Source organism: Phacochoerus africanus, chromosome 3, assembly GCF_016906955.1.
Source record: "Phacochoerus africanus isolate WHEZ1 chromosome 3, ROS_Pafr_v1, whole genome shotgun sequence".
NCBI lineage: Eukaryota > Metazoa > Chordata > Mammalia > Artiodactyla > Suidae > Phacochoerus > Phacochoerus africanus.
In genome coordinates this window covers 84521627-84547388 of record NC_062546.1, presented here as the reverse complement: position 1 = coordinate 84547388, position 25762 = coordinate 84521627, and the positions used below count along the sequence as shown (strand labels likewise).

The following is a 25762-nucleotide window of genomic DNA, read 5'->3' as shown; positions in this document are numbered from 1 at the left end:
ATTTTCAGCTGCAAAAGACACTGTATTTTCTTAGAGTGCAATCTGACAGCTTATCACGTCTTTGAATTTCAGTTCATCTTTTATCTCTAATGACACTACTAACGGGGGGCTTATTTGTACTTACACATTATGACAAATACATCACCCATTGACATTTAGGAGACTGCAGACAGATGGAGCTATTAAAAAACTTCAACTGCACAGTGCCTCACTGGCTGGATAATTTGTACTTTATTAAGCAGGGGTAGAATTGTGAGGGAGAGGATACCATAACCCATGAGTTTTCAAACTTAGGCAAAGTCTCAAGTAAACAGCTGAAATGTAAAGTTTCTTTGATTCAACATGGAAAGTGTTTACTGAACCTCTGCTCTATGCACAATGCTGGGCAAGACACTGAAAAACAAATCAGATGAATTTTAAACACAGACTTTAGCCTCTAGGAAGAGAGATTTACTTTGTGGAGGAAACAGTATCTATACACAAAACTATTAAAAGTGAAGAAAAAGGATACAGGGATATATATAATGTATATTTTATGTAAATACATTATATACTCATAGACGTAAATATTAAGTTTAGAATTGTCAAGGTGGAAAAAATCAATTCAGTTTACTTGTTTTCATATCTGTAATATCAAGCTGTTAATAAGTGACAAAATCTAATAAATTATTAATGCATCTGTCTTCTTGAAGCATTCCTGAATACTTAGTTCAAATCAGTTTCTCAATCCTTTTGTTTTACATTTGCAATGGACTTTTATTCTAGCCCAATCACCCTAAGACTTCCAGGAACAAACCAATAGTCTGACAAAGTCAAGTTTACTGACCCATTACTATGAAAGTACATAGTAATGTGGAAATTACAAAGTTGGGGGGAAGGGTGAAACTTAAATAAATCAACATTGTGATAGACTTAGAGCAAGACAGGGTTCTGTGTAATGGGCTGAATATCAGGTCTGAACTACAAATTGGACCTAGGGTTCTGTATCCCTGGAAACCAAAGTTGAGATGTGCAGTGCTGCGCCCCCAAACACCTTATATGTTTGCCCGTCATCTAGAAGCCAAGGCAACTGTGTCAAAGTAAATTACATAAAAGTTGAATATTTCATCTTACTGATATAATTTCAAATAGCAAAATTTCTGATCATTTATAGCAAACAAAGTTTCTCAGTAAGAAAGCAGGAGCCACTCAAAAGCAGTTGTTGACACATTCCAGCTGCATCATGTCCACAGGAGAAATACTGTTTTCTGTTAATTCCACAGCTGGCATGTCTGATGAAGGGCAATGTAGATTTATATTTTCTCAGTCTAAGCTAATTTTTACTTTCTCACTCTGTTGTAACCTGAAACATACACTGCCCTGAGTTTGGTTAATAATGTTCAGGGCTGACTCCAAGCTAAGCCATAAATACAAAGTGCCTTATATCTCCACCAAGGTCTACCGCAGTACCTACATGGCGGATGCTCAAAAATATTTTTTGGATTGAATTTAATTACCAATAAATTAGTATTTCAAATTCATTAAAAACAGTGGGATGGACTGGGAATTTGGGGTTAATATATGCAAACTATTGCCTTTGGAATGGATAAGCAATGAGATCCTGCTGTATAGCACTGGGAACTATATCTAGTCATTTATGATGGAACATGACAATGTGAGAAAAAAGAATGTATACATGTATGTGTGGCTAGGTCACCCTGCTGTACAGCAGAAAACTGACAGAACACTGGAAACCAGCTATAATGGAAAAAATAAAAATCATTATTTAAAAAAAAAGCAAACAAAATAAAACAAAGCAAAACAAAACAGCACATCAAGTCCAAGCAAAACTAAAATTAGGCCAAATCGAGCAGTAGGTTGGGAGCTCTTCTACAACCAAAAGACCTCCTACTTGCAAAACTGAAGGCAAGCCATCCTTTCTCAGCTGGAAAAAAATAGTAACAGGATTTCAACAGGATCCATTCAGCAAGGTGGCATCTATGAAAAGAACTCTGAAAGGAAATGGGTGGCTGACATGGGTTAGCTTATGGTATAAATCCTGCTTGCATAAATAATATATTTTCAAACCTGTACCTTTCAGATTTTGTTCTTTTTATGAATGGGGACAGTTATCAGCCTTTTCTTTCTAAAGTCTTATCCTACTCTAGGCATATATTAATTGCTTAAAAATGCATAGCCTATCAAGTTATTATTGCTCACATAATGTTCCATTGTCTCAGCTCAAATATGTCATCATTAGTCATACCCGTCATAGACAAAATAAGAAGACCACATGGAGTGGAAAACTGTTCTTACCCCAAAGTAGCACTTAAGCAAAGGGCTTTCATGTCAGAGCAGCTTCCACACTGTGCATCAAGAAATGTTAACACACTGTTAGGACTTGTCTGTAAATTAATCTGGTGGGTGTAAACCAGAGAATGGACAGTACAAAAAGCTGCTGTTCACAAGACTAAAGACATGACACTAGAACCTCTCAATGTCTTTAATAATTCCAGGGTAAACTTACTAGAATTTGGTCAAGGGTTCATCAGTCAACATTTAGATTACTAAATGAAAACCATTCTTTAAGGAACATTCCTTACTGAGAGTTCTCCTTTGTCCTACTCTATTTCGGCCGCATCTGGGGGAATTGGTTGGCTCTCACTGCTGGACGGACACATGGACACATGTTCAGAGGCAGCAGTGATGATAGATGTCAGCAATGCCTCTATGTAAAAAAAGACTGCTTTATCTTCGGTCAATGTGAGGAGCCTCCCTTGAAACCAGGAGTGACACGATATATGTATCACTACAGCTGTGCCATGGAGCCAAGGACCTCCTGCCTGGTATAATATGAAAGTTCCCTTATTCCAAAGTCTCTCAAGACTATCTAAAATACTTAAAAAGGATCATTTATTCTACTTTTCAAAACACCTGTGTTTAATTTCAGGCAGCTTTGATCTCAATCTGAAGTACCATCCCTCAAAATCACAATAGCCTTAGGCTGTAGGAGGGGTGTGGGAGATATTCAATAGTTAGCTTGAGGCTTGTGCTATTTGAGTCCACTTTGCAGGTTTCATGAAGAAGTTTCGGGAGAATATAACGACAGCACAGAGGAAATAAAAATGCTTGCTTCTTTGATAATGTGTAACTTCAGTTCATTTCTTTGCTACTTAGGCTAAAATGGCCCAATGCCACTTATTTAAGGAACTTTAATCATGCCCTTCTACTACTGTTGCTCTTTTAGAGAATATAATAGGCCCAAGTATACAGAGACTAACCTTAAAGAAAAGTCCCAGGAGAAAAACACCGTTTTCTGTTTTGCTATCATAGCCCCTGTAACCTTGAACAGTATTTAGCATATAGAATGTTCCAAATTGATACTGCAGAATCAATTGCACTGTGAATTACTGAAACAGCCTAAGGAACATCTTTCTTTTTACTGAAGTTGTGTATATTGCTGAAAATGGCATCCTTTAAATGGGAAAGTATGTATTATTTCTATAACCCAGACCCAAATTGCTCCTGACCAAAGCAAATATAATTAAAATACATTCATTTGTGAATGGAGAAGAGACATCTAGTGGATGAACTGAAAGATTAAACTTAAAAGCCATATCTGCCACTCTTTGCATCTCTTATTAAATGTCTTTGAAAAAGTTATGTCTTTGTGAAAAAGGTCAAAAGCAAGTAGTTGCTTCAATTTCAAGGATACTAAAATGCTAATGACTGAATGCAAAGTCTTCGCCTGGGGGGGATACTTTAAACTTAATTCACTCTTCCAGTGCCCTAAGGAATAATGGCCCTATTTGCAACTTTCATTTTATAAAGGTAAAGAAAGAGAAATTTCAGACAGTACTGCTCAGATCAAACAATCCTATTTCTTTTGAGATATATCAGTGGTAGGTGAAATTAGACATACAACTCAAATGTAATCCAAATGTGAGATCATTAGCAGACCCTTGATCTTGAAGTTATTAAAACATACATACATGTAAGTGCTGAACCACTTTTCCAATGGACCACCTTAAAAGTTTTTTTAAAAAGACAGTTATATATGGATGTGTAAACACAATTTTAATTTGTGCCAAATACATATTTTTATTTTTTATTTTTTGCTTTTTAGGGCTGTAGCTGCAGCATATCGAAGTTCCCTAGCTAGGGGGTGAATCTGAACTACAGCTGCAGGACCACACCACAGCCACACACACACACACCAGATCCAAGCCACATCTGCAACCTACACCACAGCTCATGGCAATGCTGGGTCCTTAACCCAGAGAACAAGGCCTGGGATTGAACCCACATCCTCATGGATACAAGCTGGGTTCGCTGTCACTGAGCCACAACAGGAACTTATTTTTAAAATAGATATCACCCTGCCTGTATCATAAGTATTCTCTTTAACTACTGGATCAAAAACAGTGACAGGATTAGAAATTCTATTTTCACAAGTTTTGATCCAGATAACTTTTTTCAACAAATACTTGAGCACTTGCCACATGCCAAGAATTGTTTCATAACTTCATCACAAATTTCACTTTTATTTATAGCCTAAACATGCTCTCCCAGTTTTTAAAACTAGTTGAGATACTAATTCACATAAATCCAGTTATGTCACTGGCAAGTTTAACTTTCATTATTAGTGAAAGCTAAAATATGGTACACAAATTTAGCACCAATTTAGAGACAAATGGCCAAAATGTACAAGGGTTCAACTGTGCCACTTGGCCTAGATCAGGATAAAGTTCCAATGTGTATACAAAGTGTCCTTTTCTGTCTTTCTTTCTGAAGATCATTGCTTCAACATGTCCAATTTAGTCCCAAATAGACTTGCTGAGTTTTATGCTTCTGCTGTAGCTTGGTGATTCTAGGCACCATGCGTGAATTGGGAGACATATGTGGATCAATGATATTGCCCTCTCGTAAGCAGCATCTAGCACAATAATGCTGGAATCAGCTGTCCCAACAGAATGGATCAGAGGCTAAGGAGCGATACCAAGTAAATATTGGGGGGGTAAAAAAAAAAACCTTAATAAACCACATGCTATTCAGTATAAACAAAACAGAAAAACAATCATTACCACCAGTAAGTCCTATTCTGCCACGGACTACTTCTGTGGCTTCACAGTGTGTTCCCTCATCTGTAAAATATGAGATAAATCAAACTCTGAAACTTGACAGTGTTACAGATGTCAAATGCCTACATGTGTCATTTCAACCTTAACTCCATCAATTTTTAGGTCAGTGTCTGAGGGTGGCAGACGCCCTCCAATTTTATGCCCCACTCTTCAAATTTGCTTACAATCACAAAATGTTCACTCCCCCCAACCACTAATAGTTACACGGGCTGTTACTTCCATTCCTAAAATATCTTCCCCTCCCCATCTACCAAAATCTTATTATTCAAATCAGTCTATTCCAATAGAAACTGCCCTGTATTTTTAGAGTCATCTCATGAAATGTACATGATATCCCAGCAAAGGGTTATGGCACCAAAAATAAGTCTCAAACTTTCTTACTGCCCAACCCTCTAAACAACGGATTCTTATGAATTTGTTTGGGAAAGATGCCATGTGCTCCCAATAAGAGAAAGAATATATGGTTCTAATTTCAATATTAACCTTCTAATAAACCTGCAAGAGATTAACAACCTACCATACCACTGATTCTTATTCATTGAAAATGGAGGCAATTTTCAAGTAAGGTATCACTTCGAAATTAACTGGCTTATAATGGGATTTGGACAAAAGAATCAAAATGGATCAATAAAAATCAGAGCTAGAAATTAGTAGTGTTTCTCCTGCTGATATTCAATGTTATACACATTTCAGGCATTTCAATTACCCTTGTAAAATGCTATATGATTTAGAGACATAATCATTTCCACCATGGAAATTTCAAAATGATCAAAGACCTACTTAACGAACTATTGAAGACCTACTTCAGAAAAGTTATGACCACTTAACAATGTCCCACTGTTTTATGTAAAATGTCACTGTTTTAATTTTAAGGCAAAAACTAGCAGAATAGAAAAATGTAATAATTTAGTCTTACTTTGATATAGTTATTTCTTAAGGAAAAAAGTTGTATACTCACATAATTCAAAATTTTAATCTCAAAGTGAAAAATGGATTTTATTCATTCATCTATGAAACACATTAACCTAACCAGTACAATGTGCCAAGCAGTATGTAAGGCAGTAGAAATATCAAATGAGTAAGACAGAACATATGTCCAGTAACTTTCTTCAACTACTGCTGGGCAATATTTATCAATATTTAAGTAAGAATTTCAGGAACATACAGAAGACTAATTTAAAACCAAATGCCACACTTTATAACCTTCACCTTAAAAAAAAAACAAAAACAAAAACTAAGTTTTTCCCTAAGAAATCACTACCAATACCACCACTATCTTTATGAATAGAAATTCTAAGCTTAGTAAGATGTTTCTCAAACTCTGGGCAAGATATTCATCACTCCTGTGAGAGCTTATTTACTAATACACCAGCCTCTAAGCTTAGGACAGAATGTTTTATTCATCTTGGCACAGTACTTGAACCACAACAGGCAGGTAAGAAATGCCTGGGATTAGAAGCCCCAGACCTGATGCACTATATAGGTAACATAAATGAGTTGAAGTGTTTGAATAAAATATTTTGACTCAGCATCTTAGTTTTAATGTAATATATAAAAGACAGCAGTCTTTCCAGTGAAGGAACACTGGAGAAGAGTAAAGAATAATTATTTGCTATATAAAAATCACAGAACAATACTTTTCTTCTTCCTAATTTTAAGTTTATTTTCTTCTTCCAGGTTTCCCTCGCCCCAGGTTGTCATTTTTCCTCATTCACTTCTTCACTTCTACTTTTTTTTTTTTTTTTTTTAACCTGTTCCTGAGACCACTGGAGCAATGTTAATACAATTCTGAATTCAAATAGGTGTTAATTTCAGCTCCCAAGTTCCAAATGCATAAGTTAAACTGCATTTATGGCTTGGAGAATACAAAAGACAACCACAGACTTTATTTTTGTTAAGACTCTATCAAGACCAAGAAGGCAATAAAGTTCTGATATGCTGGAAAACAAATAATGTGAAAGACAGATGAATACAATATTGAAGAGTTATCAATAATAAGTAGAAGAAATCCTTTTCTACTGAAGCCTAAAAACTACAATTTTTTTTTTGTCTTTTTGCTATTTTTTGGGCCGCTCCCGTGGCATATGGAGGTTCCCAGGCTAGGGGTCCAATCGGAGCTGTAGCTGCCAGCCTACGCCAGAGCCACAGCAACATGGGATCCGAGCTGCGTCTGCAACCTACAGCACAGCTCACAGCAACGCCGGATCGTTAACCCACTGAGCAAGGGCAGAGACCGAACCTGCAACTTCATGGTTCCTAGTCGGACTTGTTAACCACTGCGCCACGACGGGATCTCCATAGATCTACAAATTCTTAAGATCAACTAAGATGTGACAGGAACCTAGTTACAAAAATAAAATACTTACTTTCAAAATATGCTGTGGAAGTTCTTTACAATTTCTAGATAACTCTGTCCTTGGCCGACTACATAGACTAAGTGCTCTTATACTGAAATATGTTCTAAGACACAGGATTCCAGACAGGAGAATATTTCACTCCCAGAGTTTGCACATACTTTGGTTTGTATGTCAGCTAATGTATTTAGTGCCCATTAATCTAAGCTGGGAATCCAAGTACTAACAGTTAAAGAGACTGCAGAGGGCTATCCAAGGTACTCAAGCCTATTGATGATGAACTGCAAAAGATAAGGGAGTACAGGGTCACAGGAGTCAGAGCTAGGCTGGTAAAATAATCAGAAACACACTGGACTGTACTACTGAAGATCAGTCGAGTATTTAGAGGAATGAGGGCACTCTTTATTTACAATGGTATAAATAAACTTTTTTCTTGACTTTTAAAATGTCTTTATTAAAAGACAGGTTGTTTATTCCTTTGTCTTCTTCCTCACTGGTTTTCACGACACAGTTCACCTGATCCTAGAAGCTTCATCAGTCTAAACAGGTTGTGGCTTTTCTTGATCAGTTCATGCTGTGTGATGTCTTGAAAACAATACAAATAACCTTTTATAAGTGATTTTCTCAATATTTTTACAAGTACTCTGGTACCACCTTTAGGGTTACTTGAAAGAAGAAATTTCTATTATATAGATAGATTCTCTAGACTTCTCTAGAAATTATGCAAAGAATAAAGAATAAGAGGTCCCGCTGTTGGCACAGTGGGTTATGAATTCAACTGCAGCAGCTCAGGTCGCTGGGAAGGCACATGTTCATTCGATCCCTGGCTCAGAACTTCCAATGATGTGGACGTGGCCAAAAAAAAAAAAAAAGAAAAAAGAAAAAAAGGAATAAAGAACGTAGTAGCCTATTATCCCTACAATTCATTTTATTATTTCTTCAGATATTTCTAGAAACTGCAAGAATAGTTTATTCCATCTGTTAAGGTAGCTTTGAAAAAAAAAACAAAAAATAGTACTAAGGGACCTGAACAGCTAACTGCTTTAATCTCTTATCTGAAAGGAAGACAGATCAGAAAGGGTGATTATTTGCAGTGTAAGCCATTTAGTAATGTTTAAGGGTTAAGTTATACTTACTAAAGAGTCAGATAGTCAGCAACTATTTTATTTCTGTCTACTAATATTTCCCAACTGATCATAGCCCCAGCTAATTATTAAAAAGGAGATATTAGAGAACATCTTTACAACCACAAATGAATCGTTTAAAAAGCTAGGTTAGGAGTTCCCATCGTGGCGCAGCAGAAATGAATTCGACTAGGAACCATGAGGTTGCAAGTTCAATCCCTGACCTTGCTCAGTGGGTTAAGGATCCGGTGTTGACATGAGCTGTGGTGTAGGTCAGCTGTGGCACAGGCTCCAATTCGATCCCTAGCCTGGGAATCTCCATATGCTGTGGGTGCGGCCCTAAAAAAAGACAAAAAAAAAAGCTAGGTTGAATTCTCACAACCCAAAAAATGACACTGTTAATCCATATAACACCACTATCATATTTAAATTAAATTAAGGTCCAGAAAGTTCAAACAGTTATGTCCAAGATCACACAAATATATTTTCCATGTTTTAAAACAGTACCAACACAAAAAATGAATGCTGGAGGAGTTTTATCATTAATTTATAGAACCAGAATAAAAATTTCAACAACTGGCCTCAGTCTACTGTTTTTTCCAGTGTAGTCTGACACTGAAACAGTGTTACAGATTTTTTTTTTCTTTTGTCCTTTTTCAGCTGCCCCTGCAGCATATGAAAGTTCCTTGGCCAGGGATCAAATATGAGCCACATCTGTGACCTATGCCACACCAATGGGTTAAGGATCTGAATATCGAACTAGCACCTTCACAGAGACAAGGTGGATCATTAACCCACTGTGCCCAAGTGGGAACTCCAGTATTACAGATTTTAATTCACCTTGGCCAAGCTCTACACATATATAACCAAAGTTGCTATAAATTGAAGAAATTATATACAATGACAGGAGAGATGTAAAAAAATAAGAGCACTGTATATATATATATCAGGTAACATACAGGAAAGAGTCTTCTTGTTCCCCAAAGAAGTTTAAGCTTAAAGCAAAATTTCTGATCTTCACATTTTCATATCAAATAGCTAAGAACATCTTTATAAAAAGTAAGCATAAGACTGTGATCTGCAGCTTTGCAAACATGTCTTTTGAGTTTATTTACTATTCAACTGTCCTAGATGGAAAAGACATTTATGACAATACTTTCTTCGGCCAGGAGGATGAGATCTATAACATGTATCAATTTAGCTCCATATCAAAAGACCTTTAAAATGTAAAGTGCAGAAAGCATACATAGTAAGCTATTTGTGCAAAATAAGGGAGCTATATTCATTTCTATACGCAGAGAAAATTACAAGGATGCAGAAGACATTCTAATAGTGTTAGATGATGAGAAAATGTGATAGGGTAGGGTGGTAAACAAGTCTACTTTCACCATGTACTTTCTGGTACTGTTTGAAGGTTTGGGGTTTTTCTTCTCTTTTTTTTTTTTTGTCACACCCATGGCATTCAGAAGTTCCCGGGCCAGAGATCAAACCAGCACCACAGCTGTAACTGGAGCCACGGCAGTGTCAGTGTCTCAGTATCAGATCCTCAACCCACTGAGCCACAAGGGGACTCCTGAACAGCTTTTTTTTACAATGTTCATGAAATATTTGTTTAAGTTAAAAAAGATCTTTGAGGAGTTCCCATTGTGGCTCAGGAGAAACAAACCCAACTAGCAATCATGAGGTTTTGGGTTTGATCCCTGGCCCTGCTCAGTAGGTTAAGGATCTGGCATTGTCGTGAGCTGTGGTATAGGTTGCAGATGAAGCCTGGATCCAGCATTGCTGTGGTTGTGGTGTAGGCCAGCAGCTGCACAGCTCCAATTTGATCCATAGCCTGGGAACTTCCATATGCCACAAAAAAGATCTTTGAGTTCTCTTTTGGTGTAGCAGGTTAAGGATTCAGCGTTGTCACTGCAGCAGCTTCAGTTGCTGCCCTGGTGTGGGTTCAGTCCCTGCACTGGAAAATTTCACATGCCATGAGAAAAAAAAGAAAAAAAAAATTTCTGATACTGATATTACCACTACTGAGGACATATGTTCTTGATTCCCATACTGAAAGAATTAAGAGTTACACAAATGATTAATATAATTTTAAATATCCAGACTCAATCTAAATTAAAACTAAAGTTAACTCCCCAATTCTATCTTTATATTAAAAACAAAACATGGAGCTACCATCGTCGTTCAGCAGAAATGAACCTGACAAGTACTCATGAGGATGTGAGTTCGATCCCTGGCCCTGCTCAGTGGGTTAAGTATCCAGCACTGCCACGAGCTGTGGTATAGGTTGCATATGAGGCTTGGATCTGGCATTGCTGTGGCTGTGGTGTAGGCCAGCAGCTGCAGCTCTGATTCGACTCCTAGTCTGGAATCTTCCACATGCCACAGATTCGGCCCTGAAAAAAAATTAAAAAAATAAAAACAAACCACAAAAACACTGTAACTGTTCTTTAACTTTTAGACAGAGGTATATTAATCCTAAGTGTTATTTTCATGTTTGTTGGTATTATTAAGTTCTAAAAGCCTATAAAACATCTCCCATTCTAATTTTCTATAAATAACTGGTAAAATTTCAAAGATTTCAATGAATCCCTCTATTTGAACAGAAATAAAAATCACATAAATAAAGTAAAATAACAGTTTCTAAAAAAAACATTAGAAAAGGTAATTCAGTTTTAATTTATTTTCATCACTTTTTCTTCATGATCCAGATATTTTAAAATGCAATGAAAATTAACTTTTCATGATATGTCAGGGACTGGCACTAAAAAAATTTTTCAGACTGCAAATGAGTTATACAAATGAAAATATCAAATGGAGATCCAGTTATCAAAATGAAAGCACTCAACATATTAAAAGTTCACAATTATTTGTTTAGAGCACATAAAAAAGTCAGCTTGCTAACTGTTGTGACTTTAAAGAACTATTGCAGAGATTTGAAGAAAATAGATTTATTAGTTAACTTATAAAGAGATTAAAGAGCTTGAAACATGTATTAAAAAGAAATCTGTGCCTTTATTAGAATGGTGTTAGGCTTTAAATATACCAATTTTGGTAATCAAATTATTCATTTTTTAATAAGAAATGACACTACAGAACTGCAATACTGGTCCAACAGTCTTGTCTTTACTTTTCCTTAAAGCAAGAAACAGAATGCAAGTAATCAGAAAGCACTAGCAGGCATCAGTTAATCCAAGATACTAGCTTCTTAGTTCCAAAAGCACTTGCAAAGAAAACCATTGTGGGGCACAGGAGGATGGAAGCACTTCGTAATAACTGGAATCCCATGAGTGTGTGTGTATGCCAAGTCTCACAGGCTATTTTTTGTATTTATCCTTTACTTGGTTGCTTTTTTTTTCCCTCAATACTAGTTTTTCTTTGACTTTTTTTCCTCAAAGTATAAAAAGTATGAAATATAAACAAGCTCTTGCATTGCACACTTCAAAGTGTACAATTCAAGCATTATAGAGCTATCTACATACCGATAAATCCCATCAAATCTTGGATAATTCAATAATATACAAAATACCAGGGCACAGAAAGAACTAAAACCCACTTCTTTTTGTTACACATAAGATTCAAATATTCAATCTAAAGAAAAACACTTAATCATTTTGGCTCTCCTCTATATTCGCATGTTGATACACTTATTAAAATATTCCTGTATAATTATGTTTGGTCTTATTTCAAGTCAGGCTTAAAACCTCAAAACCAGCCATCCAGACAAAACAGGTATTCAGAAAGATTATTTCTTCCCTACCTCCCTAACCCCAATAACTATGAAGCCAATTTTACGACATGACTCCAAACACTGGATTGTGACGACAAATGCTAGGTCCAATTTCTTCATAATCCTTTTTGGTGTGGCATACTTGGTAGAACTCAGGCTGAAAACAAAAACATATATTTAGTAAGAGTAAAAAAAAAAAAAATCTACTTTACTACATGCTTTAAAACAGATTTGTTAAATCTAAAATGTTTATCATTAGTCCATCATCTATGGTACATGAACAAGGCTTAGAAATTCTAGCAATCATGACTCAAAAATCAGCTGTAAATCTATAACCAGAACTGAAAAGGCACATTTAAACTCAAGTCCCTCCAACCCCCTTTCTCAACCCTTGTTTTTCCTGGGATTTTGAGATTCTGAGAAATGGAAAATTGAATCTCAAATGCCCAGACTATTCTGTTGAGACTTTCCTACATTGTGTATTGAATCAAGAATCTAAAGAAACAGCATTAATCTAAATACAGATAAATCACTCCTAGTCATGCCACAAAAACTTCTAGATGAACCTGCTTTTCCCACTCAAGGTCTGGTATAGACAGACTATTCCATGTTCTATTATCTCATTTCTCAAAGGGCAATTCAGAAACTCAACTAGGTCATATGGCACAATTAAAGACAACTCAAATTAAGGAAGAAAATAACTTTCAGGAGTTCCCATCGTGGCACAGTGGTTAACGAATCCAACTAGGAACCATGAGGTTGTGGGTTCGATCCCTGGCCTTGCTCAGTGGGTTAAGGATCTGGCATTGCCGTGAGCTATGGTGTAGGCTGCAGACGCGGCTCAGATCCCGCATTGCTGTGGCTGTGGTGTAGGCCAGTGGCTACAGCTCCGATTCGACCCCTAGCCTGGGAATCTCCATATGCTGTGGGAGCGGCCCTAGAAAAGTCAAAAAAAAAGAAAAAGGAAAATAACTTTCACCTCTTATTTTTAAATGGTTTTAAATCCAAGCCTGTGTACTTTTCAGTAATTCAGATAAAGTTCTGACATTTTATTTAATACTCTGCACTATGGGATAAAGCATCATTATTTACTATGTTAATGATGTTAAATATCTTTTAAAGGACCTTTAAGATGTTTTAGTTTGAGGAGAGGGATCTTAGTAATTTCATTTACTCAGTTTAGATCATATTTCCTATGCGATGAAACATGTAACTCAATGCCTTTTGATATTTGCATAGAAAAAATGATTTATGATATCTATTAAGTGTTAAAAATATTTTTCCCTACAGATAAATTTTAATTTTTAAATTCTCATTCTAAAGAAATTTCTAACAAGACAAGATATAAATATAAAAAGAATAAATCCAAATGAATTCTACTTTTAAAAATACCATCTACATTTATATCCAGGGAGTTCCTATCATGTCTCAGCAGTAACAAACCCAACTAGTATCGATGAGGACTCAGGTTCGGTCCCTGGCCTCATTCAATGGGTTAAGGATCCGGTTACACCATGAGCTTTGGTGCAGGCCACAGATGAGGCTTGGATCTGGTATTGCTGTGGTGGTGGCAAAGGCCGGCAGCTGCAGCTCCAATTCAACTCCTAGCCTGGGAACTTCCATATGCCATTAGGTGAAGCCCTAAAAAAAAATTTATATCCAATTTTAAAAGTTCCCTGTGCAATACTTTGATATACTTTACAGAAATTTCTCTTGTTCTAAGTTATATAGGTACTGATAAATTCTTTTACCATAAAAGAAAAAAAAAATCAAATTTTAAGTAGTTTCATCTCACTTACTGTGGAAGCCAACATGGATCCTCCAAACCAAACTGCATATCGCTGCATGTGGTGTGTAATGACTTGTACATCAATAGGTTTTGGCTAAAAAAGACATGGTAAGATCAGTTCAACAGTAAATTCAAATAACAATTTCTGTATCATTTAAACATAAATATACAAACACAAGAATGCAATGTTTCACATAAAAATAAACTTTAAAAGATGCAAGGGGTGCATGGGGTAAAACAGAATGCAACAAAAACAAATTAAGATAATTTTACTATTTTTTAAAAAACATAACCACACTGAAGTGAGAGAAACCTAGGTAACTTGTAAACACAGTATTATGACTATGTACTTAGGCTTAAGATAAAAACTACCAACAGGATTGAGCTAAAACAAATATATTTTAGAAAATGGAAGACAGGTTTCTTACTGTCAGAGAAGAGGGTTACAAATATGAGAAGGTAGAAGGCTAGAATGAACCTTATGGTATCCTACAACTGGCGGCATCAGTACGAATTCATAGCTTTTAATTTCTATAAATAAAAAATCATCTATTGAAGTTCCCCTCATAGCTCATCAGTTCACAAACCCAATTAGTATCCATGAGGATGCAGGTTCGATCCCTGGCCTCGCACAGTGGGTTAAGAATCCGGCATTGCCAGAAGCTGTGGTGTAGGTCATAGATGTGGCCTGGATCCTGTGTTGCTGTGGCATAGGCCAGCAGCCACAGCTCTGATTCAACCCCTAGTCTGGGAACACCCACATATCTCGGGAGAGGCCCTAAAAAAAAAAAAAAAAAGGAAAGAAAGAAAATTAGCTGTTTATATAAATGAAATAAAATGGCTGATTCTAAGACTGGAGAAAAGAAGTCCAAGATGAGCCTATAATATTTTGCTGTGCCAAAAAAAGAAAGTACTTGAAAAATACTGAGGCCATAAGAAAAGGGAAAAAAGCCACCTTTGAATGGTTCCTACTGGCCAAATCAGAGAAAATCTGAGCATCAAAATTAATAATAGTATTAATGATATGTTGATATTTTGGCACAATGATATCAGTGAATCAGCCTGAGAAATCAGGAGTTCGTTACTAAATGAATGAATGAAGGAGAAAGAAATACTTTTCATTACAATAAAAGGAGACTATAAAACAGAGGAAATGATGGAAGTTGCAAAATATTATTTGGAAACGACAAAAGTGATAATTATTTTAGGAAAGAAAAATGGATATTAAATCCAATGGTTGAAAGTTTGATGAAAAACAGGAATAGTTACATGACCTGAAAGTATTTCCCTTAAGATTCTTATTAAATATTGGAGTTCCCGTCGTGGCGCAGTGGTTAACGAATCCGACTAGGAACCATGGGGTTGCGGGTTCAGTCCCTGCCCTTGCTCAGTGGGTTAACGATCCGGCGTTGCCGTGAGCTGTGGTGTAGGTTGCAGACGTGGCTCGGATCCCGCGTTGCTGTGGCTCTGGTGTAGGCTGGTGGCTACAGCTCCGATTGGACCCCTAGCCTGGGAACCTCCATATGCCGCGGGAGCGGCCCAAGAAATAGCAACAACAACAACAAAAAAGACAAAAGACCAAAAAAAAAAAAGATTCTTATTAAATATAAAGGAAAAAATAACTTTATAGTAGAGAAACTTGACACTTAACCAGGTGAATAAAGTTAACATATGGGACAAATGTGTCTCGTGATATAGTGCTCTAAAAAGAATACAAAATCACTTCAGTGGTATTACTGCCAAAAATGACCTGAAACTAGTCATGAGGAAGTATCAGACAACTCCAAATTGAGACATTCTGCAAAATAAGTTATCTGTATTCTTTGAAAACATTAAGGTTATAAAAGACAAAAAACACAAGTACTTTTTCCAGATTAAAGGGCCATGATACCTTATTCAAGTATGTGATCCTGAATTAAATCCTAGACCAGAAAAAAGTATTTTTTTTTTCTTTTGCTATAAAGAACAATAATGGGAAAAATGGCAAAATTTGATTCAGGTCTATAACTAAATAATACATTGTGTATGACAATATATTGTGTATCAAGGTTAATTTTGTGATTTTTGATAATTGTAATGGCCTGTTTTGAGGAAATACGCACTAAAATATTTAAGGTTAATGGGACATCTTATTTGCAACTCATTCTCAAACAGTTCAGGAATAGATGTATGTGTATATTTGTGTATATATACACATTTATTAAAATAAAATAATAAAGCAAATACAAAATACTAAAATTTGGCAATCTAGAACAATATATAGGAATTTCTTCTACTAGGTTTTATCTACTTTTTAAAAATACAAAGTACTTTGAGATGAAAAGTTTAAAAACTTACATGTCCTAAAAAAGATACAGCTTTTTTGTGTGTTAAAGAGCTATTTGGCTGCCATTAAAAATGGGATTGAAAAGAAATAAAGCCAGATTTAAATACAGATTTATAAAGATGTTTTAAGATCTACAAAACGACTATCAAGTAATCAAAGGGAAGGAGGTAGTCCTCCAGTATATAGGGTTTTTCTTGTATCGTTAGATAGGTCAGTATAGTGCTGACATCTCTCAGAGATAAAAGTCTCTCATTTTTTAGAAATACACAGCTTAAGAATATTGTAATTATTATTTTATTGAAATACTGTATTCAAAAATAGAACTTTTTTCATTTCATGTAATGAGTCATTACAAACTAAACAACTACTTAAACATACTTTTTACTGTACTCCAAGGGTTAAGTTGAAGATAATCAAAACTTAGTGTCATGAAGTTTTTCAACAAGCAGCAAACTCTAAGAGTGTAGTATTTTACTTTTAAGTAATCCTGAGTGACTACGGTAGTCTCAGATGGAGCCCTCATTCTTAGCATTTTCTAAGTTGAATAAAATGTGTTTTACTTGGCAACATACCCTCTGAATCAATGTTTTGCCTCAATATCCTACATTTCACGAAAATGAAACATAAAATTTAATGAAAATCAGTCTTATAAACATATAGAAACCAGTCATATGAGAATTCAAAGATAATTTTAATTTTTTGACAGCAAACCCAAAATTATATGACACATTATAGAAAGGTTATTTTCCTGAACCACCAATTTGATTTCACACTGCAAGGCTGGTATTGGAGAGGCTAAAGTCAGTCTGTGAAAGCAGGCCTGACCACACAGCAGCATCTCTCTCAGCTCCGCTTTGCTGTCCTACAATTTTGTGGATCCATAAAGAATATTACCTCTAAAATATGTAAGGAATCTATTACATATATTGATATGTAACTATATAAACATATATTTATATGTATATATTATATAACTATGAGAAGAAAAAATTAACTGTAAGACAGAGATCAAATAAATCCTTCTCAGAGCTATAACTAAGAATATTTTCCAGAAATGCAGGTAATATCCTGGAGGAATCAAATGACCAAGAATATCATGGATATGAACCTAGAATATTAACCACTTTTCACTGGAGTATCTCAGAGGTTCCTTTTACCTTCCTAAGGTAAAAGAAAATCAGGAGTTCCTATTTTGGCTCAGCAGTAACAAACCCAACTCATATCCATGAAGATATAGGTTTGTTTGATTCCTGGACTCACTCAGTGGGTTAAGGATCTGGTGTTGCAGAGAGCTGCTGCAGAGGTCACAGACAAGGCTTGAATCCAGTGTTGCTGTGGCTGTGGTGTAGGCCGGCAGCAACAGCTCCAATTCGACCCCTATCCTGGGAACTTCCACATGCCAGGGTACAGCACTAAAAACAAAAGAAAACTGGCAGACATTTTCCATTCCCGATACAACAATTAAAGCACCCTCCACATTACCACCAACATCACGAAAACCAACCTTCAATCTACCACCACTCAATTCCTCACTTAGTTTCAGCCTGGCATCTACAGTTCTTTTCAAATCTCTTTGCAAGCGTCGTCCGAAGTCCCTGAACATGGTTGAACCTCCAGAGAGGACAATATTCTATATTAGTGGAGAAAAATAAATAAGTATGACTTTCATATGAAGAAAAAGGAAAAATTAAAGATATTAGAAATGGTATTAATATCCTATGATATCCTTTTGAAGAGAAGTGTTTTTAAATTTACATTCAACAACAGAGAGAAAATAAAGTTTTTAAAAAGTATGACCTAGAATAACAATTTTGTTATAAATACTGACCTTGTAGAGCGGACGTCTGACATCAATAGGACAGTTCTGAATTACTTCATCTACAACTTCTGAGATAGGCTGAGTAAAGTCTGGATTAGCAAACTGAAAAGCAAGTTGGACATGTGATAGCAATCAGGCCACTAATGATTTAAATATCACAATAAAAAATTAAGAATCTTCGGTTCAAAAACAAAAGGACTTCCAGAAAACATAAATTTTGATCTAAAGAAACTGATATAAGATTTCAGAAGAAATCAAATTAAAACAATGTGTGTGTGTGTGTATATATATATATATATATATATATACACAACACTTTATAATCACCATAACCATCAGAATAACAAAAATGTAAAGCCAAAGATATACTATGAGCTGGCAAAAATCTATGTAAATAGGAACACTTTACAATGCTTACGAGAATACACATTGATGTAAACACTTTGGAGAACAATTTGGCAATACTTAATGAAATTTAAAATGTACACACAACTAATTCCACTTCTAACACATCCCAAAGAACCTCCTATATGTGTGCTGTTACATAATAGCTTGTTCACTACAGCTTTACTTATAAAAGAAAAGCCAGAAGTCCATTAGGGTATGAAATAAATAAAATGTTGTGCTATTAATTTTCATTATTCACAGACTTTGGTATTTGCAGATTTGCCTATTAGCTTCATTACCCCAAAATTAGTATTTGTGGTACTTTCACAGTCACTCATTGACACGTGAATGTGCAGAGCTGCAAAAATTGAAGTTGACTGATATTCACATTCACAACTCAGGTGGAGCAAGGCCTGTCTTGCTTCAGCTTTTATACTACAAATAAATATCTTTTTCATGATCTCTTTGGTGCCACAGTTATCCCATTTTTGTGGGTGACTATGCTTTTTAAAATGGCCCCCAAGCATGGTGCTGAAGTACTATCTACTGCTCCTAATCACAAGAAGTTTGTGGTGTGCCTTATGGAGAAAATACAGTGTTAGATAAACTTTATTCAGGCATGAATTATAGTGCTCCTGACACTGAGTTCGATGTTAATAAATCGATGATATATATATATAGTTCTCTAAACAGAAACACATATAAAATACAGTTACATATTCAGGTGACAAAGGTAGGCTGAAGCTCTCAGAAACCTAACCTCGCATTTCCCCTAGAAGCAGTGGTTCAGTATTAACTAATCCAGTGTTCACAGCAACTTTATATAACTTATACTATGAATAACAAGAATGAACAGTATATTCACACAATGACATACCCTTAATCAAAACAAACAATTTCTGGAGTCTCCATTGTGACTCAGCAGGTTATGAACCTGACTGGTATCCATGAGGATGCAGGTTTGATCCCTAGCCCCACTCAGTGGGTTAAGGATCCAGCAATGCCACGAGCTACAGTGTAGGTCACAGATGTGGCTCGGATCTGGTGTTGCCATGGCTGTGGTGTAGGCCAGCAGCTGCAGCTCTGATCTGACGCCTGGTCTGAGAACTTCCATATACTGCACCTATGGCCCTAAACAAAAACAAAACAAAACAAAACAAACAAACAAAAAACCTGATTTCCAAACAGCAAAGACATTTTAAAAAAGCTAACTTCAAAAGGAACCCTAGTACACTGTTGGTGGGATTGTACATTGGTGCAACCACTGTGGAAAGCAGTATGGAGATTCCTCAGAAAACTAAACATAGAACTACCATTTAATCTATCAATCCCACTCCTGGGCATCTATCCAGAGAAAACTATGACTCCCAAAGACACATGTACTCCAATGTTCATTGCAGCACTATTTACAATAGCCAAGACATGGAAACAACCTAAATGTCCATCGACAGAGGAGTGGATCCAGAAGATGTGGTACATATACACAATGGAATATTACTCAGCCATCAAAAAGAACGAAATACCAGCATTTTTAGCAACATGGATGGACCTAGAAACTATCATGCTAAGTGAAGTCAGCCATACAATGAGACACCAACATCAAATGCTTTCACTGACATGTGGAATCTGAAAAAAGGACAGACGGAACTTCTTTGCAGAACAGATGCTGACTCACAGACAATGAAAAACTTATGGTCTCCGGAGGAGACAGTTTGGGGGGTGGAGGGATGTGCTTGGGCTGTGGAATGGAAATCCTGTGAAATCAGATTGTTATGATCATTATACAACTACAGATGTGATAAATTCATTTGAGTAATAAAAAAAAATGAAAGAAAAAAAACTCTGAATAATTCCATGTATGTAAATTACATGTATATATAAAACATATATACAGAACATTTTAAAACATATACACATGTATATTTAAAAACACAGACTAGATATATTCATAACTCATTACCTCAGGAGAAAGGATGAAAAGGAAAAAGAGAAAGGAAAGAGTCTGGGGAAGGTACTCTTTCTGTATTATTTCAATGCATGTAAAAAATATCAAAAATGTTAAAACATTAGTGTGTTATTTATCTGGGATGGTTAAGTACACGTGTATTATACAATATACTTTGCAGAATTTTTTTTTTTTCTTTTTGCTCTTTAGGGCTGCAACCCCAGCATATGGAGGTTCCCAGGCTAAGGGTCGAATTGGAGCTGTAGCTACTGGCCTATGCCAAAGACACAGCAACGCAAGATCCGAGCTGTGTCTGTGACCTACACCATAGCTCACTGCAACCCTGGAGTGAGACTGAATGAGACCAGCGATCGAACTTACGTCCTCACGGGTGCTGGTTGATTCATTAATCAACCGCTAAGCCACTGCAGGCACTCCCAGAATTTTTTAACAAACTGGATAGGTAAGTTTGAGATGAAAAGTTGTTTGACAATTTAAACCATTACAGAAGTGGAATGAAGTTAAAAATAATACTTTAAAATTTAATTTTTATATACAAAATAACGTTTTATACAAGGAGAAATATTAGGGAAAGCTTCCTTTTTACCCATCATTTATTTTTATATTTGTGCCTACAACCTTCCTAAATCAGGTTGTACATTTCTTAAGAGGAACTACAAAAAAAGAAAACCATGAAAGTTTTCAAATGCTACATCTCAGAATTAAACTTGTATTTTGAAACAAAGATCTTATTTTACTAAAACATTTCAAAAATATGTGTAAGTGCCAATGATATTACTCTTTAAAATTGGAAAGGAAATGTTAGAAGGGTTTTTCTTAAAATAAAAGGTCAAAATTTAGCTCTAATTTGTCAAAAAGTATACTTTATTAAAATGAATATAATTTAAAATATTATCTAGAAAATGAACTGCCAACAACCTTTCTTGGCCTCATTTTTAGAATTAGGTTTTCCTAAAGGGAGAGACAATATCCCTTTGTTCATTAAACTGATTCCATAACTTGATTAATAATTATTAGCCATGTACCGTTTTTTTTTTAGTTTTAAAAATTAGTTTCAAGTTATTTAGAGGCTAAGCATACAATGGAGAAATTTAATGTTACTTCAGTAAAAAAGCATAGTAATAAAAAATAATTTACATAAAGTAAAATATCACTAACAAAAATTCTACTGACTTCTATTACCTGCACTAAGAATAAAGAAACTAGCAGTCAAAACCTATTTTCTTGAAATGTGCTGATGAATGTACATAAGAAACCCTTATAGGGATAAACAGGAGGTATAGAAATGTGGCTCAGTACTGTCCTATGAAGCCAACCTATAAACTCAGGAATGTTATACCTGTCAGAGGCAGTCTATGGGAAAATGGGAGAATATGGCTCAATTTGGCTGGTTTTCTATGCCATTTACAGATAAGCTAGGTTATAGGAAGGGAATGACTTAACTGATAATTAACTCGAATGAGCAGCAGAACTAGAATCCTGAAAATTTTACTTTATCTTATCAATCTGTTGATATAAAACTCATAAATTCTCTACATTGTCCTTTGTTAGCCATACTCTTCAGTATCTACTTAAAACAATAATGTACACATACATGCATGTGAGATTAACCTTCCTATAAATTTAATACCTATCAAATAGTGTATCTGCTATACATTGAGCATGTAAAAGGCAGAGACAACGCCAGTCATTCCTGTGCTATCTATCTATATGCCCTTCTCATGGTAAATTTTTTTTTGGCTGCACCCACGGGCATGTGAAAGTTCCAGGACTGGGATCAAACCTGTGCTACTGCAGCTATTCAAGCAGCTGTACTGACAACATCAGATCCTTAACCTGTTGCGTCAAAAGAACTCCGATCCTCATGGTAATTTTTAATCAGGAACATACAAAAGAAAAAATTTATAAACTTTTAAATATTCACATACCCTGGAATCTACCCACAGAAATTCTCATTTAGGAAGAAATGATGTCTGATCTGAATAAATTTTTTTGAAAAAGGTCACCAATTACTGTGCTGCAGAACTCCAGCTGAGAATAAGTAGAACACAATAAAGTAGCAAGCAATGAATATTTATTAAATACATGAAGGGACAACAAAGAAACTAACAATAAATTGTTGGAGGTTATTCAATACTGCAATACTAATAGGCTCAACTTAGGTCCCTACTGAGAATATTGTTAGGCCTTTCTTTCACTTTTCAGCAAAAGGATTAGTCCTGCCTCTAACTGTTCCCTGATCAAGTATATATTTCTGCAAGTAGCTATCAAGGAAGGAAAATTTTTTCTCCCTTTCAAAAAATGTATAGAGAACATACCCAACTAAAACACATTAGCCCAAATAGCTTTGTCAAAAAAAATTTTTCTTTTTTTTTTTTAGGACCACATTCGAGGCAAATGGAGGTTCCCAAGCGAGGGGACTAATCGGAGCCACAGCTGCCGGCCTATGATGCCACAGCCACAGCAACACGGGATCTGAGTCACGTCTGCAACCTACACCACAGCTCACGGCAATGCCGGATCCTTAACCCACAGAGTGAGGCCAGGGATTGAACCCGACACCTCATGGTTCCTAGTAGGATTCGTTTCCGCTACGCCACAATGGGAACTCCCTGTCAAAAATTTTTTAATTTTCTTTTAAAAAAATGCTAAACCTATTCCTTCCAAAAACAGTTCTTTTTACTATTTGTAATAAATTCAGCAGTTCAAAAATAAATATTCCCTTACTCTTTCATTCACACATTTTATCTTCAGTATTCAATCAAGCTCAGATGCCTACATTTTCATCTAACCAAAACAAAAAAACTGAATGAATCCTTCAAATGACAAAAATATTTAAACTCACAGAAGAATCTTAAAATTAACCTGGGAAGTGACACAGTTCATACAATACAAAAAGCAAACAGGTCTACCCTCAGAAAACATGGTGGACTGAACACATATATCTGATCTTGCTCTTTCTCTATTAAAAATCATTGTAAAGAGGAAAATTTTAAATGCATAGTCCCAAAAGTATGGAGAGAACAGAACAGGAAGAAATAGCAACAAAATTTGGTAAAACAGAGCCTGGAAAGCAGATGGACAAGACCATGCACTTCCTCTAAAACACTTATTAAGTCATCAGTAGGAAAAGCCAAGAATCAAGATGTATCACAAGTCCCCCAAAGACTGCTTGTACCTGTTAGTGCTGACATTGATGTGGAAGGAGGGCAGGGAGGAAGACTGGCTGAAAGTCTCCCTGAAAAGCAGTTAAAGCCCCAGATTCCCTCCAAAGAAGTTTATCAAACGAGTCCTGGTCATCCAAGGAGAAAACTGGCTAACCTGTGCTCTAAGGGGAATAAAGCAGTCCCAGGACTCTCAAACACAGCTGAAAGGAGTGAATGCAGAATTTGAGGTGGAGGTATGCAGCCTACTGCTAACACACAAATACCAACCCTTTTCCAAAATTTAGCTGCCAATCTTTATACGCAGGAGTCTTCTCTGGGAACTGGATTACCCGAAATGATCTAAAGAAATACACATTGGGCATTCCTTCAAGTAAAAGGCCATAGTCAACAAGTCCTCCCTACAAAGCTCAGCTTTCCAACAAGTTTAGCATCCCCTTCTTAAATAAGTGATCCCCCAGAGTCTCTAGCATGAAAATTATAGGAATGAAAACAAAGAGAAAAGCAACTTGGAAGAAAGCAGAAAGAATAAAACTTAAAAAAATAATAATAATAATTTATGACTAACCCGCTCAGAGAGCCAAAAGATACGCAATCATGAAACAACTATAGGGTAGCATATCAGAACATCAAAAGCAGGAGTAGGGGAAGTTCCTGAAAATTAAGTATGTTACCAGAAATAAAACTGAATAAAAGATTCAGAAGACAAAGTTGGAGAAATCACCTAGAGCTTAGAACAAAAGGACAAAGAGCAACTAAAAGAGAAAATAGCATAGCAGAACGCTAAAGACAAAGGGAAGATTCGCAAGTATCTATCTGGAAAGAAAAAAAACAGTTCTCTTGCGGCTCAGTGAATTAACGATCTGACACTGTCACTGCAGCGGCTTAGGTTGCTGCTGTGGTGCAGGTTCGATCCCTTCCCAGGAACTTGCACATGCCACAGGTACAGCCAAAACAAACAAACAAACAGAAAAAAACCCAAAAGACAAAAAACAGGTCTTTTACAAGGTTTAGAAATCAGATCAGTTTTTCACTTCAAGTTATAATGGAAAGCAGTCAAGCAGCAGCTTCAAAATGCTGAAGGAAAATGATTTCCAATCTAAGATAAAATGAACACATTTTCAGACATGCAAGGTTTTCAAATGTTCATTTCCCACATACCCTTTTTCACTTACGTATTTATTTATTTATTTTTGTCTTTTAGGGCCGCACCCTCAGCATATGGAAGCTCCCAGGCTAGGGACTAAATTGGAGCTACAGCTACCAGCCTACACCACAGCCATAGCAAGTCCAGAGCTGAGCCATGTCTGTGACCTATACCACAGCACACGGCAATGCCGGATCCTTAACCCACTGAGCAGGGCCAGGGGTCAAGCCCACATCCTCATGGATCCTAGTCAGATTTGTTTCCACTGCACCATAATGGGAACTCCCACAACTACGACTTTTAAACAGTGTGCACATACATAACTGACTTAAAAAAATTTTTTCTTTTTCTTTTTACATCTACACCCAAAGCACATGGAAGCTCCTTGGCTAGGGGTGGAATCTGAGCTGCAGCTGCTGGCCTACACCAGCCATAGCAATAGCAATGCCATAGCAAAGCCATAGCAATGCCAGATCTGAGCTGCATCTGCAATCTACACCGTAGCTTTTGACAACACCAGATCCCTAACCCACTGGGTGAGGCCAGGGATTGAACCCACATCCTTATGGAAACTATGTCAGGTTCTTAACTCAGTGAGTTATGGGAACTCCCATAACAGACTAAGATTAAAAAAAAAAAAAAATTGTAAGAGAAAAGAAAACAGATTTCTCATAGAAGAAATTACTTACTTATAAGAAGAGTAAAACTATGGAGAGTAAAAGATGTTTCAAAGTTGTAAAGAAACAATAGAGTTCCTTTTGTGGCTCAGCAACTACAGCTCCAATTCGACCCTTAGCCTAGGAACGTCCATATACCACAGGTTCGGCCCTAAAAAG

General features: G+C 36.1%; 1 protein-coding gene across 1 annotated transcript in view; it reads right to left on the bottom strand.

Annotated features, from left to right (window-relative positions):
* Positions 1-11702: 11702 nt before the first annotated feature.
* ACTR3 (actin related protein 3) overlaps positions 11703-25762 on the bottom strand; it is a 62243-nt gene continuing 48183 nt past the window's right edge. The window contains exons 9-12 of the mRNA XM_047772086.1: positions 18272-18364; positions 17948-18073; positions 14128-14211; positions 11703-12485 (exon numbers count right to left, since the gene is read on the bottom strand). Of these exons, the coding sequence (XP_047628042.1) occupies positions 12390-12485; positions 14128-14211; positions 17948-18073; positions 18272-18364 (399 nt within the window). The 3' untranslated portion in view covers positions 11703-12389. The remainder of the gene's footprint in view (positions 12486-14127; positions 14212-17947; positions 18074-18271; positions 18365-25762) is intronic.